The sequence below is a fragment of the Moschus berezovskii genome, chromosome X, assembly GCF_049115385.1.
Source record: "Moschus berezovskii isolate FMDL1 chromosome X, NW_MosBer_1.0, whole genome shotgun sequence".
NCBI lineage: Eukaryota > Metazoa > Chordata > Mammalia > Artiodactyla > Moschidae > Moschus > Moschus berezovskii.
The window spans coordinates 105,667,094-105,688,566 of record NC_142488.1 but is presented as its reverse complement, the minus strand read 5'-3'; the positions used below and the strand labels follow the sequence as shown (position 1 = coordinate 105,688,566).

The 21,473-nt window shown below is 38.6% G+C and overlaps 2 protein-coding genes across 4 annotated transcripts in view; one reads left to right on the top strand and one right to left on the bottom strand.

Annotated features, from left to right (window-relative positions):
• LUZP4 (leucine zipper protein 4) overlaps positions 1-10,786 on the bottom strand; it is a 119,125-nt gene extending 108,339 nt beyond the window's left edge. Inside the window, exons 1-2 of the mRNA XM_055393468.2 lie at positions 10,677-10,786; positions 4,359-4,463 (exon numbers count right to left, since the gene is read on the bottom strand). The gene's annotated coding sequence lies outside the window, so the exon portion shown is untranslated. The remainder of the gene's footprint in view (positions 1-4,358; positions 4,464-10,676) is intronic.
• The window catches only part of LRCH2 (leucine rich repeats and calponin homology domain containing 2), a 106,211-nt gene continuing 95,106 nt past the window's right edge, over positions 10,369-21,473 (top strand). For all 3 annotated transcript variants that reach the window (XM_055393465.2, XM_055393464.2, XM_088833781.1), the window contains exon 1: positions 10,369-10,798. In XM_055393465.2, coding sequence (XP_055249440.2) covers positions 10,369-10,798 — 430 coding nt within the window. The remainder of the gene's footprint in view (positions 10,799-21,473) is intronic.

Genomic DNA, 21,473 nt, shown 5'->3' with positions numbered 1-21,473 from the left:
CAGGTTCCTATGCAATATTGCTCTTTGTGTATATATATTTGTGTGTATATATGTATATATATATATAAAACTCAGTCACTTTGTTGTAAACTTGAAATATAAATTATATTTCAATTAAAAAAATGTTGATTTGAAACGTGATGAAAGTTTTCCGTGAATAAACTTAATGATTTTATATACGTTAACCAGGCAGCACTTAGCAACTCTTTTATGGAGATAGTTTGGAAGGAGTTAAACACCTGAGAATTTTTGGACTGAGAAAAGATTCAAGGCAAATATCAATAGATTACTGCCAGAAGTTACAGTGGTTAAGAGCCTCAGTTTAGCAGTCAGGTATATTTCAGTCAAATTTTTGCTGTGCCCCTTCTCAACTGAGACCTTTAACTAGTTACTTAATTTCTCTGGAGTGTAGTTTCCTGACATGTAAAATGGGGATAATAATAATGTCCAGTGCACAAGACTCTTGTGCAATTAAGAGAGATAATTTACCTTTCACTGCTAGATATTATTAGCCAGTGGAATATTTTAATGATAACAATAATGACAATGATACTAGCTAGTTTTACCATATGCTAGACACATATTAAATAATTATAATCCTCATAATATCCCTATAATGTAGGTAGTATTATCATTCCTATTTTTCAGATGAAAATGAAGGCATGAAGAAACTAAAGTTCTTGCCCAAGGCCACATAATTATTAAGTGGTATAAGGGTAGAAGTAGAAAAGTCAATTAGGAGGCAACTGTAGTAGTCCAGAGAAAACAGTGACTTGAGTTAAGGTTGTGGCAGTGGAGATGATGCTAGTAGTCAAACAGTATGGTGCATTTATATCTTTGGTTTTGTCAGCTTATCAAAAGTCTATTATGTATGACCAGTAGGAGAAATCACAACCAGCTCAGGAAATTTTAAAGTCCTCTGAAACTTTAAGTATGTGTCCTGGAAAAAAAAAGAATTTATTCTAAGTAGAGGTATTTAAGATGAAGATTTTTATGAAGGAGAGTTTAAGAAATACAAAATGGAAGATGGGGATTAAGTCATCAAGGATAACCTAACACTTTACTAATTAGTACCTTCAAATTATCTACTCCATTATTTAATGACTATGGCTAGCTGTTTTAAGAAAGAGATTTTTAAAACTACAAAAGAGTGGCAAAGTATGTTAGTTTCCTACATCAATACACCTACTAGAGCCTGGAAGTGTGAAACATGAGGTCATCAGAACCAATATATTTTCTCCTACTTTGTAGAATCATACCATAATTGTAGACAAAGTACTTAAGCAGAAGTAAGTGTCTTCTTAAGGGTCAGCATTGCCAACCTAAACTTATAAGTGAAGGCTGAAATTTCTGACTCCCACACCGAAACAAAACACATCTAAAATATCCTGCAATATTTCATAACACACTCTGTTATTGAGGAAACAGAGCTTTGACCCTTCTTTCTGACTACCCACCAATAGGCTAACTGGGGTCATGATCATGACCATGGTTCAGAAGAAATAGTCTTGTTGCCACATAGAGAGAAGCACTGGATTTTAAGGTCATGTGTGACCCAGTTATCACTTGAGAGCTTCAGGTTAACAGATTCAGCCTTTTAAAGAAATTGCATCATAAAAAAAAAAAAAAAACATAATTTAGGCACACTGCCACCAGGCCTGAAGTCACTTCAGTCACAGTCCCACAGATTTATTTCATATGTTTATTTGATTTAGAGAAAGAAACAAAACCCCATAAACCTCTAACAGACACAGTTTTCCATATATAGTGATGAAGATTTGAAACAGAATTTAAGGTAAACAAATATAATTAGACTTTGGTAGATGCCCAACTTGATTCTTCATCATTTGATTCCAACCTTCATTTTATAAACAGATTTTGGTCCAATATTTCTATTTCATTCTGTTTAAGGAAACACGGAATCTAAACCTTTTTGGATTTATCTTTTCTCCTGGGGTTTTAATCTATCTTGATATTGTAATTCTTTTAATGTTGTTGTTGTTCAGTCGCTAAGTTGTGTCCTACTCTTTGCAACCCCATGGACTGTAGCCTCCTCTGTTTCTGGGGTTCTCCAGGCAAGAATATTGGAATGAGTTGCCATTTCCTTCCCCAGGGTATCTTCCCAAACTAGGGGTCAAACCCAAGTCTTCTGCATTGGCAGGTGGATTCTTTACCATCTGAGCCACCTGGGAAGCCCAATTCCTTTAACAGGTTTTACTGAAATGTCATTAACATCTTTTATTTTTTCCCTTACACATGTATAGCCTGCTTAGAAGTAACATGACAGTTGACTAGGTCCTCCTTTTAGGAATTTAGATTTTGCTTGAAAAGGTCCTACTTAATCGTTTTCCCTCACATACTGCCAGCAGAGGAAGATAATTATACAAGATTGCCCAAAAGGCATATGGTTTGTTTCCATGTTTACCTGTAAAGAGGAGACTTTCCAATGTAATATCAAAGAAGACTAAAAAATCTTTCTCAACCTTATATTTTATAATTGGAAATAAGAGTCTGAATAATTTAATGTGATATTTTATTTACTTTCTTTTGGCCAAGCTAAACTAAGCAAGAATTCAGCAATCTGTATTTTACACACTAATAAGAAACTCTTCAGGATTTTTTAATAGACCTTTGTTGCTTCAGTTCAGTTCATTCACTCAGTCGTGTACAACTCTGTGACCCCATGGACTGTGGCACGCCAGGATTCCCTGTCCATCACCAACTCCCAGAGCTTACTCAAAATCATGTCCATCTAGTCAGTGATGCCATCCAACCACGTCCCCTTCTCCTCCTGCCCCCAATCCTTCCCAGCATCAGAGTCTTTTCCAGTGAGTCAACTCGTCACATGAGGTGGCCAAAGTATTGGAGTTTCAGCTTTAGCATCAGTCCTTCCAATGAACACCCAGGATTGATCTCCTTTAGAATGGACTGGTTGGATCTCCTTGCAGTCCAAGGGACTCTCAAGAGTCTTCTCCAGCACCACAGTTCAAAAGCATCAATTCTTCGGCACTCAGCTTTCTTCACAGTCCAACTCTCACATCCATACATGACCACTGGAAAAACCATAGCCTTGACTAGACAGACCTTTGTGGGCAAAGTAATGTCTCTGTTTTTTAATATACTATCTAGGTTGGTCATAACTTTCCTTCCAAGGAGTAAACGTCTTTTAATTTCATGGCTGCAATCAGCATCCGCAGTGATTTTGGAGCCCAAAAAAATAAAGTCTGACACTGTTTCCACTGTTTCCCCATCTATTTCCCATGAAGTGATGGGACCAGATGCCATGATCTTTGTTTTCTGAATGTTGAGCTTCAAGCCAAACTTTCACTCTCCTCTTTCAGAAAATTAGATTAAAGATTTATGGAGCACGCCCCGCTCATCAAAACAAGACCCAGTTTCCCCAACAGTCAGTCTCTCCCACCAGAAAGCTTCCATAAGCCTCTTATCCTTATTCATCAGAGGTCAGACAGAATGAAAACCCACAATCTCAGAAAACTAACCAAACTGATTACATGGACCACAGCCTTGTCTAACTCAATGAAACTATGAGCCATGCCGTGTATGGACACCCAAGACGGATCATAGTGGAGAGTTCTGACAAAACGTGGTCCACTGGAGGTGGGAATGGTAAACCACTTCAGCATTCTTGTTTACATAAAGCAAAAACATTTAAGATATATTTTAAGAAAGATTTGGAACAGATACTTAAATGGATTTCATGATATCAGTTTAACATACTAGGAACACAGAGGTCAAAACCTGGGATTGCATTAGAGACAATAAGCAAGAATTGGAATCAAGTTACTGGATCATATAGTGAAAACACAAAAGTTAGAAGAGGCAGAAACCTGGGGTGAATCAGTAAGGATGTAACTTCAAGAGCAACACAGAGGAAAAGGTCTATTAACGCTGGTAGCACAGTAGTACAGAGAAATTTAAGAACTGCTGTGCTGATAATTCATCATTCACTTTGCTCAGTGTTCTACAGCAAGTAAACATAAAAAAGGTAACAACCATTATATGTGCTTTCTGTAAATATCTCATATAATCCTCACTACAGCCTTCTGAGATAGTTAATAATGTTATGATCCTTGTTTTATAGACAAGAAATCTGAGACTTTGAGAGCTTAAATGACTTGTCTATCTTGCATCTTGTAAGCATCATAGCAGGGATTCTAACCAAGACAGAACATAATAGTGCTTATTGACATCACCATTAAAGATTAGTTATAGAATAGTCTCTTTTAAGTAATAGTAATCATTCTGTATTTCTCCAAATCCATTTTGAGTTAAGAAATACTAACTTTGGGATTAATGAATTTGTTAGGATTGGTTAAAGCAGTGCAAAGGGGAATTACCTGGTGGTCCAGTAGTTTGGACTCAGTGCTTTCACTGCCAGGGAACCTGGGTTTGATCCCTGATGGGGGAACTAAGATCCCATCCAGAAAGCTGTGTGGCTAGGCCTAAAAAAGAAAAAAAAAAGATGTCAGGGGAAGGAGGATCAGGGATGTTGTATATAGTGTTCTATAGATTATGCTAAAATAAGTTAACGTATATTCACTCCTCTGTAGGTTCCATGCTAGAACAGGGATTTTGAAAGGGACTGAAGATCAGGTTACCAGAGAGATGAAGGCCAAGTAAATTACTCCTTCTCGCATTTCTCTATTAATTTTAGGTGTACATCTTAGGGCTTTCTCTAATTCAGGATTATGCTGAGAGTGGAGTGAGCAGAACTTCACATCACATTCCAGCAGCAGCTGTGGAATAGTTCAGTATGATGTAAATTAATATTTTCAGGGTTCCTAATATATGTCTTTTAAATATTTTTTTAAATCTTAAGTGGAGGAGGTTGCCATGCCCTCCTCCAGGCAATCTTCCCAACTCAGGGATAGGGATAGAACCCAGTCTCCTGAATTGCAGGCAGATTCTTTACTGCTGAGACACCAGGGAAGCCCCCCTGATATGTCTTGATGATACTCAACATTTCACTCTTTCTTCTCCCCTGAGTTTAGTATTTCAGTTCAGTTCACTTCAGTCACTCAGTTGAGTCTGACTCTTTGCAACCCCATGAATCGCAGCACGCCAGGCCTCCCTGTCCATCACCAACTCCCGGAGTTCACTCAAACTCATGTCCATCGAATCGGTGATGCCATCCAGCCATCTCATTCTCTGTCATCCCCTTCGGCTCCTGCCCCCAATCCCTCTCAGCATCAGGGTCTTTTCCAATGAGTCAACTCTTCGCATGAGGTGGCCAAAGTATTGGAGTTTCAGCTTTAGCATCAGTCCTTCCAACGAAAACCCGGGACTGATCTCCTTTAGAATGGACTGGTTGGATCTCCTTGAAATTCAAGGGACTCTCAAGAGTCTTATCCAACACCACACTTCAAAAGCATCAATTCTTCAGACCTCAGCTTTTGTCACAATCCAACTCTCACATCCATACATGACCACTGGACAAACTATAGCCTTGACTAGACGGACCTTTGTTGGCAACGTAATGTCTCCACTTTTTAATATGCTGTCAAGGTTGGTCATAACTTTCCTTCCAAGGAGTAAGTGTCTTTTAATTTCATGGCTGCAATCAGCATCTGCAGTGATTTTGGAGCCCAAATAAATAAAGTCTGACACTGTTTCCCCATCTGTTTCCCATGAAGTGATGGGACCAGATGCCATGATCCTAGTTTTCTTATTTTTGAGCTTGAAGCCAATTTTTTCACTCTCCTCTTTCACTTTCATCAAGAGGCTTTTGAGTTCCTCTTCACTTTCTGCCATAAGGGTGGTGTCATCTACATATCTGAGGTTATTTATATTTTTCCTGGCAATCTTGATTCCAGCTTGTGCTTCATCCAGCCCAGCGTTTCTCATGATGTACTCTGCATATAAGTTAAATAAGCAGGATGACAATATACAGTCTTGACGTATTCCTTTTCCTGTTTGGAACCAGTCTCTTGTTCCATGTCCAGTTCTAACTGTTGCTTCCTGACCTGCATACAGGTTTCTCAAGAGGCAGGTCAGGTGGTCTGGTATTCCCATCTCTTTCAGAATGTTCCACAGTTTATTGTGATCCACACAGTTAAAAGTATTGGCTTAGTCAATAAAGCAGAAATAGATGTTTGTCTGGAACTCTGTTGTTTTTCCATGATCCAGTGGATGTTGGCAATTTCATCTCTGGTTCCCCTGCCTTTTCTAAAACCAGCTTGAACATCTGGAAGTTCACGGTTAACATATTGCTGAAGCCTAGCTTGGAGAATTTTGAGCATGACTTTACTAGTGTGTGAGATGAGTGCAATTGTGTGGTAGTTTGAGCATTCTTTGGCATTGCCTTTCTTTGGGATTGCAAGGAAAACTGACATTTTCCAGTCCAGTGGCCACTGCTGAGTTTTCCAAATTTGCTGGCATATTGAGTGCAGCAATTTCACAGCATCCTCTTTCAGGATTTGAAATAGCTCAATTGGAATTCCATCACCTCCACTAGCTTTGTTCATAGTGATGCTTTCTAAGGCCCACTTGACTTCATATTCCAGGATGTCTGGCTCTAGGTGAATGATCACACCATCGTGATTATCTGGGTCATGAAGATATTTTTGTACAGTTCTTCTGTGTATTCATGCCACCTCTTCTTAATATCTTTTATTTCTGTTAGGTCCCTACCATTTCTGTCCTTTATCGAGCCCATCTTTGCATGAAATGTTCCCTTCGTATCTCTAATTTTCTTAAAGAGATGTCTAGTCTTTCCTATTCTGTTATTTTCCTCTATTTCTTTGCATTGATCGCTGAGGAAGGCTTTCTTATCTCTCCTTGCTATTCTTTTGAACTCTGCATTTAAATGGGAATATCTTTCCTTTTCTCCTTTGCTTTTCACTTCTCTTCTTTTCACAGCTATTTGTAAGGCTTCCTCAGACAGCCATTTTGCTTTATTTAATTTCTTTTCCCATGGGGATGGTCTTGATCCCTGCCCCTGTACAATGTCACGAACCTCCATCTATAGTTCATCAGGCATTCTGTCTAGCATATCTAGTCCCTTAAACCTACTTCTCACTTCCACTGTAAAATCAAAAGGGATTTGATTTAGCTCATGTCTGAATGGCCTACTGGTTTTCCCTACTTTCTTCAGTTTAAATCTGAATTTGGCAATAAGGAGCTCATGATCTGAGCCACAGTCAGCTCCCAGTCTTGTTTTTCCTGACTGTATAGAGCTTCTCCATCTTTGGCTGCAAAGAATATAATCAATCTGATTTTGATGTTGACCATCTGGTCATGTCCATGTGTAGAGTCTTCTCTTGTGTTAGAATAGGGTGTTTGCTATGACCAGTGTGTTCTCTTGGCAAAACTCTATTAGTCTTTGCCCTGCTCATTTCGTACTCCAAGGCCAAATTTGAGTGTTACTCCAGGTGTTTCTTAACTTCCTACTTTTGCATTCCAGTCCCCTTTAATGAAAAGGACATCTTTTTTGGGTGTTGGTTCTAAAAGTTCTTGTAGGTCTTCATAGAACCGTTCAACTTCAGCTTCTTCAGTGTTACTGGTTGGGGCATAGGCTTGGATTACTGTAATATTGAATGGTTTGCCTTGTAAACGAACAGAGATTATTCTGTCGCTTTTGAGATTGCATCCAAGTACTGCATTTTGGACTCTTTTGTTGGCCATATGGCTACTCCATTTCTTCTAAGGGATTCCTGCCCACAGTAGTAGATATAATGGTCATCTGAGTTAAATTCCCCCAATCCAGTCCATTTTAGTTCACTGATTCCTAGAATGCCAACATTCACTCTTGCCGTCTCCTGTTTGATCACTTCCAATTTGCCTTGATTCATGGACCTAACATTCCAGGTTCCTATGCAATATTGCTCTTTACAGCATCGGACCTTGTTTCTATCACCAGTCACATCCACAACTGGGTATTGTTTTTGCTTTGGCTCCATCTCTTCATTCTTTCTGGAGTTATTTTCCACTGATCTCCAGTAGCATATTGGGCACCTACTGACCTGGGGAGTTCTTCTTTCAGTATCCTATCATTTTGCCTTTTCATACCGTTCATGGGGTTCTCAAGGCAAGAATACTGAAGTGGTTTGCCATTCCCTTCTCCAGTGGACTACATTCTGTCAGACCTCTCCACCATGACCCGCCCATCTTGGGTGGCCCCACACGGCATGGCTTAGTTTCATTGAGTTAGACAAGGCTGTGGTTCGTGTGATCAGAGTTTAGTATTTGCTGCTGCTGCTCCTGCTAAGTCGCTCAGTCATGTCCGACTCTGTGCGACCCCATAGACGGCAGCCCACCAGGCTCCCCCGTCCCTGGGACTCTCAGCCATTGTTAAATACTAATGCTTTCAGGAAACTAACTGCAGAGACTCCCTTGGCTTTTTCCTGCATCCTGATCAGGATTTAAAAAAAAATTCATATTATAGTTCTGTCTAGTTCATCCCCTCCAGTGTTATTGCCTGGAGAATCCCAGGGATGGGGGAGTCTGGTGGGCTTCCGTCTATGGGGTCACACAGAGTTGGACACGACTGAAGTGACTTAGCAGCAGCAGCAGCAGTTCATCCCCAAGTTCATTGCCTTCTTCTAATCCCAAGATAAAACATGTCACTTTTAATTTATTTATAGGCTGATAAGAACATCCTGTAGACTATCCCAATAATCTTGATCTCTAATAGAAGCATTTGGAACTTTGGACTCAGCCTTTTCTTCTCTATATTATTTCTAAATGTTGAGTAACTACCAATTTGCTTGGTTCTCTTGAATACAGATCACATTTGCAGTTGGTCAGTGCTTTATTCAATAAAGACTGCATATTTTGTTCAAAACTCTTTGTCAAAGAGTTTCAGAATGTATTATTTTGCCTGATTTTCATGTATATCTAGCCTACCTTGTAGGCTTTCTGTTTTTTCTATATAGACTATCTTTTAAATTCTTTGAAAGATTACTTTTCTTCTTAAATTGGTTGTACAAGGCCTTCTTCTCTCGAAAGGTATTCTGAGGACATACTTTTCCTGGAGACCAATATATTGTTTTAAATAATCACTAATTTTTTTATTCCCTAGTTATTAAATGTTCCTTTCCTAATCTTATCTCTATCTAATGCATTTTGTTTCCCTTTCCACCCTTCTTGATTCTGGGAATTCTCAATTAATAATTTGATTTGCGATGTAAGAAAGATGAGATATAAACTAGAACGTTCTTTTTTGACACCAGTGAGTTTAAATAATTTGATTTCTTTTTCTAATTCGTTGTGGAGGTCTGATTTTCAGTACTGTTTCTTCTGTGGGTCATGCATGTGGCAAATGTGATTTCTTGCACCATAGTTATCTTAGTTAACCTATATGGCCACAAAGCAATTTAGACAAGCTGTAATTCTTTCCTGTATTTTTCCCCCCAAACTAGTGATTTTTATGGAGCTTTCTCCAAGAAAATGAGACTGTTGATAGATTGTTTAAACTGAAGTGGATATAAAAGAGATGCACAATATATTCGAATTAATGATAACTGAATATGACCAAGTATTCAACTTTTCTACGAGTGAAAAAGATTTGAATAACTCTGAGTGGGAGTGAAAGGATGGCAGTGACCTACCTAAATGGTTGGGTTCGGGTTCCAAGAATGAACTCCTAAAATCCAAGACTGATTAACTTGCTATCCATAGCAATAAATCTTCAGAAAGCCTGAATGTCAAAAATAAACTTTAAGGTTGTTTGATGATCAGAGTTTTCCATCAGCCATACTGACATGATGAGAAGAAATTCGAGATATTTTGGAGACCTTGGCAGCACTTCAAAGAGTTATAGAACAGAATGTAGAGAACTTTTCCAAGTTTTGGAAGGCAGCAGTTTGGCTGAGACCCAAACACACTGAAATGAGAGGCTTCCTTGAAAACATTTTAAAAGGCTTTTCTTATTTTGGAATTCTAAATTATGGCAAAATTCATGTAGGCTTCACAATTCTGCACCCATATTCCTCCCCAAAGTTTATCTCCGTGTTAACACTGCTAAAGGATTCCTGAGGCAGTTACAGTAAGCGTTTCAATCAGGTAGCTGATAGTCCTTCTAAATGCCGCTTCAAAATATTCTGAAATGATTTCATCTCTAACATATTTACTTTTGTTTTGCAGATCTCAAAAGGTGAAGCAACTTAGAGATCTGGGGTCATATCCCCGACGACCTGGAGTTAAGCTGGTGTCGTTTCGCAAGATTTTGGTACCCAAAGCAGCGGAACCGGGATTTAGCATCCTTCCTCTGATACCGCATTTCTTAAAGCAAGCATTCTGCCCGTTTGAACAGCGTCTCTTCCATACCCAACACCTCCTCCCAGCCCGCCCCCTGGTTCCTTCCCACCCTCTACCTCGCAACCCCCACCTCCCGCCCCCAGCCTGCGCATGCGTCCTAAGAACCCCCTATACTCGCGGCACAGGCTCAGAGTATTGTCGGGGGCTATTCTCTCTCCCAGGAACATGGCGGCGAGTCAGGGAGGTGGTGGTAACAGTGGGGGCGGCGGTTGTGGTGGAGGTGGAAGTAGCGGTGGCGGTGGTGGGGCCGGAGGGGGAGGTGGCGGAGCCGGAGTGGGAGGCGGCGGCGGCGGCGGCGGCGGGACCCTGGTGGTGCCCATCCCGGTACCGACTCTTTTCGGTCAGCCGTTCCCCAACGGGCCGCAGTGGAACCCGGGGAGCCTGCAGCCTCAACATACCGTGAGGAGCCTGGACCGGGCCCTGGAGGAGGCGGGCAACTCCGGCATCCTGAGCCTCAGCGGTCGGAAGCTCCGAGACTTCCCGGGCAGCGGCTACGACCTGACGGACACCACCCAAGCAGGTGACAGGCCGGGGAGGGGGAGGGGAGGCTGGGCCAGGAGGAGGCGGGGGCAGTGGGTTTCTGGGTGGCTGCGTGGCTGCGCTGTTAGGCTCCTCTGGTCTGGGCGGGTGCGCGGGGGCGGCGAGGCTGAGTCGGAGCAGCCAGTTCTGAATGTGAGGGGCAGAGCACGGAAGTGGCGGGGGGGGTGGGGGGTGGGCGGGAATGCTGACTGAAGGATCTGTGGAAACCGGGTGGGATGTGAGGAGTGAAAGAGCATTATTGTTAAAGCGAGTTTCCCCACTAAAGGGGTGGGGAGGGAGGCATTGACACCTTCTTAAATGCACTTCTTCCAACTCTCATGGATGTTCCCGTCTTTCCTGGAGGAAAAAAAGACAATACATGAGACCATAATCTATACATACTCTTTAAAGCCACGCGTGCCTGTAAGAATGGTATATCCCTTTTCCTAGTGCAGCAGCAGTATTGCCACGTTTTTTTATTTTTTCCTGTGTTCTTAGTTTGTGTGTGTGTTAATCATCCTAGAATAGTCTTGCCTTCTTGTCACGTATGCCTTTAAATACTGAGATTTGTCATTTTCCTGGTGTTGAGGTAGTGGTACTTAAATTAGTATTTGCTGCAACGTTAAATTAAATCGTCAATCACTTATGTGTCTGCTTTACTAAGGGAAAGAATCCTTGTTTTGAGTTGTGCTGGAGTCTTAATTTTCATTACAAATGTAACCAAAAATTATAAGGGCCTTTTTGAATATCAAAATTAACTCCATTCTTTTTGGAGTTGTGGGTTAATGGCTTATCATTTTGGATGAGATATTGGCTATTGTAATGTTCTTCATATACTCTGGTACTCTTTGTTGTGGATGGCATTTTTTGTTATGAACAGTCTCCCCTCTGCCTTATAAGCCAATGCTGATTATTTTTGGTGTGTTTTGATTTGATGAAGGACTTAACTTTTCATAATCTTTAAATTTGTTATTTATGTATCTGTTTTCATCTGCTTTGCTGAAAGAAATCATGGACAAAATGATCTTAATAAATTTAGTGATTTTGAGGCAATGCAGTAAGTAAATTCACTCATAATGGGAGGTAATAAAAGACCTCTTATTTTCAGAATAACATTATTTCATTGTATTGTGTTTCTAGATGTTAAATCAAGATGTGTGTTTGGATGAAAGTGGGGAGAGGAAGAGAACCTAAAATTGAAGCCTTCTATCCAGTTATTCTCTTAGGAGTTGTCCTAAAAACCATCAATGATTTTGTATGTTGGAAAGCATATTTAAGTATTTACTCCTTAACTCTGAACAGATTTCCTAAACAATATGTTCACATATTCATGATATATTGGCAGGACACTGTACTACTTGGTATGTTTTTCAAAGGCTTCAAGAAAAATGGTTTCAGACTGCATCTTTGTTGTTTTGCTTGTTGTTAGCTATAAAAGATTTATCTATCTAAAGTGCAAAGTTGAAGCATCCTAGGTTGGCATTCTGGCCTTTCATTGTCTGGCTCCCGTTTATTCTTGCAACCTTAAGTCCTCAAATGCTCCTACATAGAACCCTCTGTTCCAACTAGGTCAGCTCCCAGTTCCTCAAACATAGTTTATGAATTTCTGCCTCATCTTTGTAGAAGATCCATATTCATGAGATTTCCTTTTCTCCACCTATTTAATTTTGTTCTAGCACCAGCTTTTCCAAGATGCTGTCTCCAACTTCCTTAGTCCAGGGCAGTCTTCTGTTTCTTTGAATTCCCATGGTACTTAGTTTCTTTACCACTTACATGCTAGTGCTGGCTTTCTTTTCTTTTTTTATGTTTTGCTTTCCCTGGGAAGATGGAAAGCTGCTTAAGGGCATGGAATAAGTAATGTACTTCTTTAGTTTTCTCATTATATACTGCTTATATTGTACTTAATAATATTTTTCATAAATATGAATATCATCTTATGTGATTATAACCATTGGCTTTTAAGGGTTCAGTTTGTTTTCTGAGGCAAATTTTAACACAAACCAGAACCATATTTATTCTTGGTAAAATTCATTCATCATAAACTTTATCAGTGTCTACAGTAACAGAGAACTTTTAGAAATAATTCCACCTCATTTTACTTTTTAAAAAATATTGAATGGGTGTTTCTTGTGGGAACACGTGAGAATTTAAATTAGAAATCTGTGGGTGATTCATTTGCCATTCATTTTTGACCAAATTCAACCACAACTGCTGCTGCTGCTGCTAAGTTGCTTCAGTCGTGTCCAACTCTGTGCGACCCCATAGATGGCAGCCCATGAGGCTCCCCCGTCCCTGGGGTTCTCCAGGCAAGAACAACCACAACTAGTTAGGGGCAATAATCTTGTATGTAAAGAGACTAGTATCCATTATATATAAATGGAATTGAAAAATAGAGCATGTTTGAGATTATACATACATACCTGTATATATACAAACATATAAATATGTATATGCAATATAGTCTCTGTTCAGTGAAAACAGTTCTGTTTGTTGTTATTGTTATACTTAAAATGACTCTCAGTGGAATGATGTTTCAGTACCAAATTGATTAGTTAGACAGCAATGGTTTATTGAGTTGAGAAGAGACTGGAAGAAGGGAAAATAGGTAGGAAGCTATTTGTTAATCTAGGTGTGAGGTGGTGAGAATCTAGGTTAAAATAAAATTGGATTAGAAGGGGAAATTGATACATTTAAAGGAAGGGAGATAGCTCTCCACATTGTTTGCTGTTCCTTACTCTGTACATAAAAGATGAAATAGACCTGTGGTTTTCCACCTTGCCTGCATTTTAAGATAGCAAGGGAGTTTGTTTTTTTTTTTTAATCTATACCCAAGCCCCACCCCAGACCAATTAAATCAGAGTCTCAGGGGCAAAGAGAGGTGTGTGCGTATGTGTGTGTAAGTATTCCCAGGTGATTTTTCTGTGCAATCAAGGTTGGGAAACTCTAGAATTTTTTAGACATTGAAGAAATATTTATTGTTTGAGTGAATGAGAACATTGATAAAAGTTTGGTGACTAACCTAAAGCTAATTGTCAAGAAGGTCAAAGCCAAAGCTAGGAAGGAGCTAAATGTTCAAGTTCTAGTACAGAGATCAGAACCAAATGTTCACGTTCTAGTTCAGTACTCTTTCTAATAGACTTGTGTGAAGCAGACTCATTCTTTTTTTTCATCATATTATGTCTGTAGTGACTGGGAACTTACCAGGAAACTATAGTTTCTCCAGTTCCCTTGAATAACTGTTTTACATTTAACATTGTTGGATAAACTTGTGTTAAAATACTGACTCTAAAATATGTAGCAGCAAAATCTTATTTTCTCTGTTAATAGTCTTCCTGTGAGGGAATGTGGATTATATGTAGCTGATGGCAAAGTTTATCTTTGGTATCTTTTTTCTTTCTCTTTGCATTTCTGGTGTCTGTTCTTCTTCACCTGTCTCCTTCCTCCTGCTGCCCTCCTTATTTCTTTCCCCCCTCTTCAGCCTCACTACCTTTTCTTTGCTGGGATGGAGCTCAACTGCTAATAACTAATTATGGCAGCCTTTCTAGTCAATTAACATTTAAAAGGGAGAGTTTGCCAATTTACTTGATTCCACATTTGGTGGTTTGTGCTCACGACCTTTTTTGAATTGATATGCCTTCCAGATACTTCTTAATTAAAATCCTCACGCATATATAAACATGAAATCAAAGATCAGAAAGTTTAAGGAAAGTAGCTGACTCTGCTTGTAATGTCTTATCTTTGCTGGTCTGTGGGTAGACTTGGCAAGACAAAGAGAAATTGCCTAGAACTTTTTAGTCTATCTGGATACTGTGATACTTGTTGACTTTAAGAGAGCTTAAAAATGATAATGGGTAATGGCTATGCAAACACATTTGGAGACTTTTCATATTTGAGTATCACCGGTGCTACAAATAAGTCTCAGTCTATTTCCAACTGCCCGCTCTGCTTCATACTTTTTTATGTCCATAAACAATAGGTCTGTGAAACAGATTTAGGAATTCTTTACATACATCAGATTGTGCTGTGTCCTGGCGAATCACATGTTTTCCTGTTAACCTGGAGTCAACTCTAGTATTTCCTACATGTGCTGGTTCACCTCTTCAACTGTGGAGCATGGTGCATTGTATCTGCATGTAAAATGGAGCCAGTTAAACTTTGCAGCCTCTGATTTTGTTACATAGGTGAAGGCCATCTTAGTGCATTCAGTGGAATAAGCTTGTGATTTTGTGGCCAGAGTCAAATATCTGCCTTGCTTTATGTAATAAATATCTTGCTGAAAAATTGAATATGCAGGACATTTTTGTTGGTTGACTCATATTTTAATTGGTTCAGATTGAATTTGAGTTGCTAAACCCTACAGTGTTTTATTCAATGATGAATTCTTCTAGAGCATAAATAGTTGCCCCTTAATTTCTTTCTTTTGCAAGTTCACATTTTGAAATGTTAAAAAACAAACAAACCCAAAACCCATGGTAAATAAAAAAACACAAAATAAAAAAAAATGTTATCTTAAATCATAGTGTATGTTTGTCATTAAAATCATACCATTTATATAGCTCCTTGTAAATTCTAAGCACTTTCATATATATTACCCTTTTGTATCCTAATAATAACCCTGTGGGCTTTGTAGCGTGCATAGTAATTACCCTTTGTTGTTGAGAGAGGTTAGGTGATTTGCCTGAAGTTAAATGGCTAGTATATGGCAGAGTGTGGGTCAGAGGCTAGATTTTCCAAATCTAATACTATTCCAGTGTTATTTCTGTTGCAACACTTTCTCTTCTTATAACAAAGCTATTAATAAACACTGTGCTAATAAATAGGTGATTTAATCTGAAAGATGAATACTTATTTAGCTTCATAGATTATATAGTTTCTGTTTATGGTGCAGTGTGTTTTGTTTTGTGCATGGTATTTGCATAGCTTGTCTTCATGGTATTGGTTTTACAATAGGTACATTAAGCAAGCTTTTATTAAACTCTAACTCTGGAAACATGATCCTCTAAAGGTTTATAAAATAGGTGCATGTGTACAGTAACATATGTAATTATTAGAAAAGGGATGTAGCAATATTAAAAAATATATATTTTAATAAACTATACAAATAAGTTATATGGAACTGTGGCATAAGGCTTAATTTTATTGGGAGTTAAGTTAGTTTGAGAAAATTTCCTATAAAGTTAACTTGCTGAATCTTGAGTTAAATGATTACTACGGGATCAGCTTCAGTTCAGTTCTGGTGCTAAGTTGTGTCCGACTGTTTGCGACCCCATGCATGCCTGGTTGGTTAGGATTAAGCAGAAAGGGACAGTTGCAGACTTTCAGGGGAGAAATTACACTCATATGGAGTTGAGAATGGCATTGCATATTAAGGGCGGATGTTAACTGAAAGTTCACTCTGTATTTTCTCAAACATACTTGAGGCTGAGAGGAGGGAATTGGTGGAGAGTTCAGTGTTAAAATACAAGATGGGGAGGGAGGAGGGAGAGTCGTTAGCAGTGGAAGGGAGGGGTTACCTAGTTCCCTGACTTTTGCTAAGGTGGACGGGAATGTAGATCCCTGGGGATAATAATGTCTTAAATTTTAATGTTAATCAATGCAGTGTCATCTGGAAAAACAAGTTTACAAGCATAAGAATAGGTGCTCAATAGAGCAAAATGCTTTAAGGAGTCATTATGGAGAATAAGCCACAGTTTAGAATTAGGACTGTGTGATAAGCAGCTAGATTAGTTGCATTTGAAAACTATGAGCTTACCATGTTTTCTGAAAAAAATTACCATATATACTGCATGACAGGTAAAAGAACAGAAGTGGTTGATTGGAATATTTTAGAATTGGGATTATAGAGACACTGGATTAAAGTTTAAAATTTAATATTTTGATTTAGATTGTTTGTAACATAAACTCTGAAGTGTTTATTTATCATCAAAAGCATAAAGATATACAAGATCCAAAACCTCACTGACAGCATGAGAAGTGATGTTCAGGACACTTTTCATAAATAAAAGTAATTGAAGACTTAGAGCATAGTGATTTCCTGGGAGGTGGCATTTAAGTTCCAAGGCATACAATCTCACTTTGCAAAAGGGTATATCATTCTCCTAGCCCAACAGTACACTCTAAGGGATACTTAAACTGTATGATGCCCACCCCCATTGTACAGAGACTGTTCATCATCATGAACAATTTAGAAGGGGAAACATTTTACTTTTCTCTATACTTTGTGTGTATTTAGGTAGTTCTTGAAGCATTGTAATACTCTTACAATCAGTTCTCTGAAAAGTTTCAGAAACTTTTCTCTACTTCCCTTTTTTCCCCCCATTTCCCTTTTATAGGGAAAAAAAAATCCTTATACTCCAGGGAACCATTTAATGTAATAAAAGAAAACTGTACAAGTGAGTTTTATAACAATAATTTAAGTTTGTTTAGTTTCATTTTACATTTTTATTTTTTATTTTTATTAATTTATTTATTTATTTTATTTATTTTTTTAAAAGTATTTTTACTGAAAAAGCACAAATGCAAAGAAATGAACAGAGCATATTCAGTCTGCTAAAGGTCTGACTTTTAATCTTTACATTTCTACTGTTTCAAATAAATTGTAAATTGATAGCATTCCACTTATAGACTACCAGTCAGTAGACCGTAATTGATAGTTAAACAATAGATATTGTCTAATATATATTTTGATAAAAAAATTTTTTTAAGTTTTTTTTTTCCAAATAGGAAAGTAAAGTCTTACCTATTTGTGGACATTGTTTATCTGTGTACTCTTATAATTTGAGGCATGGATTGATGTTTAAATTAATTATGCTTCTTTCAGTGAAATTTTATGCATAATATTATGGATTTAAGGGGACAAGAGACAGAAATAAAATGTGTATAAACTTTTATTTGAACTGTATGGAGACTAACCAATTCTAGAACACTTGTGAATTTGAATTTGATTAAAAAATGACTTCGTTAAATGATTATGTCCCTGAGAGACTCCAGAATATGCAGCATAGAAATTTTCCCCTCTTGAAAAAATGAGTCCAATATATAAATCCTTAGTACTTTAGCTAATTGGTTGGAGATGCCTGTGTCAATGGGAAATCAATTACTTTTAAAAGATATTTATAAATTAAAAATAGTAAATCAAACATAAATAACTACCTCCTTAATCTACCTTGATGAGTATGTAAGAATACATTTGTCATATCTATTTTATATAAATGGACAAGATGGTAAAGTTGCTGCCTTTAGGGAATTTATGATTTAAAGTGGTGGTATAAATTAAGTATTCATGTATAGGCTAGATCATGGTTTTAAGGAATGGGGAACTTGCCCCCAAGAAATATTTGGTAATGTTGGGGCTTCCCCAGTAGCTCAGACAGTAAAGTGTCTGCCTGCAATGCAGGAGATCTGGGTTTGATCCCTGGGTTGGGAAGATCCCCTGGAGAAGGAAATATCAACCCACTCCAGTACTCTTGTCTGGAAAATTCCATGGATGGAGGAGCCTGGTAGGCTACAGTCCATGGGATCGCAAAGAGTGGGACACAACTGATCAATTTCATTGGTTTTTGGAAACAGTTTTGATTGTCATAACTTGGGGATGCTACTGACATCTAGTGGGTAGAAGCCAGGGATGCTGCTAAGCATCCTAAAATGAACAGGACTGCACACACAACAAAGACTTTCCAGGTCCAAAATGTCAATGATGCCAAGATTGAGCACTGCTCGGCTAAAGTAAGATGAATGTCATAAGCGAAAACAAAGCAGTGTGTAAATTTGAAGAGGGAGTGGTGACATCGATTATAGAATAGGCTTTAAAGGGGAAAGAATCAGATTTTATACTTAATCATGAAAAGAGGATCCAACTCTTTGCGACCCCGTGGACTAGAGCTTACCAGTCTCCTGTCCATGAAAAATTTCCAGGCAAGAATATTGGAGTGGGTTGCCATTTCCTCCTCCAGGGGATCTTCCCAACCCAGGGAACGAACCCATGTCTCCAGCATCTCCTGCAGTGGCAAGCGGGTACTTTACCACTGCGCCATCTGGGAAACCCATTAAAAAAAAAAAGAAAAGAAGATAGTACATGAATATTGACATCCCAGAGTCTCTTGAAACTCAAAATGTAAAAAAAAATCAACTTTTTTATTGACCCTAGGACCCCTGGTCTCGCAGACCAGAAACTTGGGAATTATTCCTGACTCTTCACCTTCCGTCACCCTATATATATATATATGGTTGGGACTTAAGGGCTCTTGATCATAACTCTTTGAATAGCTTTCAATTCTGTTTCATTCCTGTCTAATCTCAGTTTCAGTTGTTGTTGTTTATGTCCTCCTCTCCTCACCTTTAACTGACCCTATCAGCAGTTTTTCTCAAATATTTCTCTGCTTCACATTCAGTTTGCTTCAAGTCCAATTAGTTCTTCATACTGTAGACTGAGCACTCTTTCTCATATGCAAATCTGCTTGTCACTTGTTGCTACTAAGACAGCTTCGAGCCAGTACGCTAGCTCCTTAATAATACATTGCTTAGTTCTTGTTTTGAACTTTTAAAAGATGTAATTTATAGCTCTGCTTTATATAACTGGTAATTTTAATATTATATTGCTTACTACTAAGTTGCAAAGATACAAATTGTTGTATGAAACTGTAGTTCATTCTTTTTGATGATTGAATTATCTTTCATTGTGCAACTATAGCATACTTTATCCACTTTCTCACTGGTGGCCATATTGTTAACATATTTTTACTCTTGTGAACAGTACTACTATAAGTATTATTATTCATATGTCCTGTTGTACATTGGCAAGAATTTCTTATGTGTTGCTTACATACAACTGCATACAACTGTTGCTTCTTGACATGCATACCTACCTCAGGAGGCAGGTAAGGTGCTTTGGTATTCCCATCTCTTTAAGAATATTCCAGTTTGTTGTGATCCTTACAGTCAAGAGCTTTAGCATAGTGAATGAAGCAGAAGTAGATGTTTTTTAAAAAATTTTTAAAAAATTTTAATTGGAGGCTAATTACTTTACAATATTGTGGGTTTTTTGCCATACATTCACATGAATCAGCCATGGGTGTACATGTGTTCCCCATCCTGACCCTCCCTCCCACCTCCCTCCCCATCCCATCCCTCAGGGTCATCCCAGCGCGCCAGCCCTGAGAACCCTGCCTCATGCATCGAACCTGGACTGGCAGTCTATTTCACATATGATAATGTACATGTTTCAATGCTATTCTCTCAAATCATCCCACCCTCGCCCTCTCCCACAGAGTCCAAAAGTCTGCTCTTTGTATCTGTGTCTCTTTTGCTGTCTTGCATATAGGGTCATCATTACCATCTTTCTAAATTCAATATATATGTGTTAATATACTGTATTGGTGTTTTTCTTTCTGACTTACTTCGCTCTGTATAATAGGCTCCAGATTCATCCACCTCATTAGAACTGATTCAAATGTATTCTTTTTAATGGCTGAGTAATATTCTATTGTGTATATGTACCACAGCTTTCTTATCGATTTGTCTGCCGATAGACATCTAGGTTGCTTCCATGTCCTGGATATTGTAAGTGGTCCTGCGATGAACATTGAGGTACACATGTCTCTTTCAATTCTGGTTTCCTCGGTGTGTATGCCCGGAAGTGGGATTGCTGGGTCGTATGGCAGTTCTATTTCCAGTTTTTTAAGGAATCTCCACACTGTTCTCCATAGTGGCTGTACTAGTTTGCGCATTCCCACCAACAGTGTAAGAGGGTTCCCTTTTCTCCACACCCTCTCCAGCATTTATTGCTTGTAGACTTTTGGATAGCAGCCATTCTGACCGGCGTGAGATGGTACCTCACTGTGGTTTTGATTTGCTTTTCTCTGATTATGAGTGATGTTGAGCATCTTTTCATGTGTTTGTTAGCCATCTATATGTCTTCTTTGGAGAAATGGCTGTTTAGTTCTTTGGCCCATTTTTTGATTGGGTCTTTTATTTTTCTGGAATTGAGCTGCAGGAGTTGCTTGTATATTTTTCAGATTAACTCTGTCAGTTGCTTCATTTGCTATTATTTTCTCCCATTCTGAAGGCTGTCTTTTCACCTTGCTTACAGTTTCCTTCATTGTGAAAAATCTTTTATGTTTAATTAGGTTGCATTTGTTTTTAAGGAATTCCCTTACTTTTTCTATGGTCAGTGTATGTTGGCAATTTGACCTCTGGTTCCTCTGCCTTTTCTAAATCCAGCTTGTACATCTGGACACTCTTCGTTTATGTACTGCTGAAGCCCAGCTTGAAGGGTTTTGAGCATAATCTTGCTGGCCTGTGAAATGAGTGCTATTATACAGTAATTTGTACATTCTTTGGCATTGCCCTTCTTTGGGATTGGAATGAAAACTGATTTTTTGCAGTCCTGTGGCCACTGCTGAGTTTTCCAAATTTGCTGACATAATGAATGCAGCAATCTAACAGCATCATCTTTTAAAATTTGCAATAGCTCAGCTGTAATTCCATCACCTTCACTAGCTTTGTTCGTTGTTCAGTTCAGCTCAGTTGCTCAATCGTGTCCGACTCTTTGGGATACCACACTGCAGCATGCCAGGCTTCCCTGTCCATCACCAACTCCTGGAGTTTTCTCAAACATATGTCCATTGAGTCGGTGATCCCATCCAACTATCTCATCCTCTGTCGTCTCCTTCTCCTCC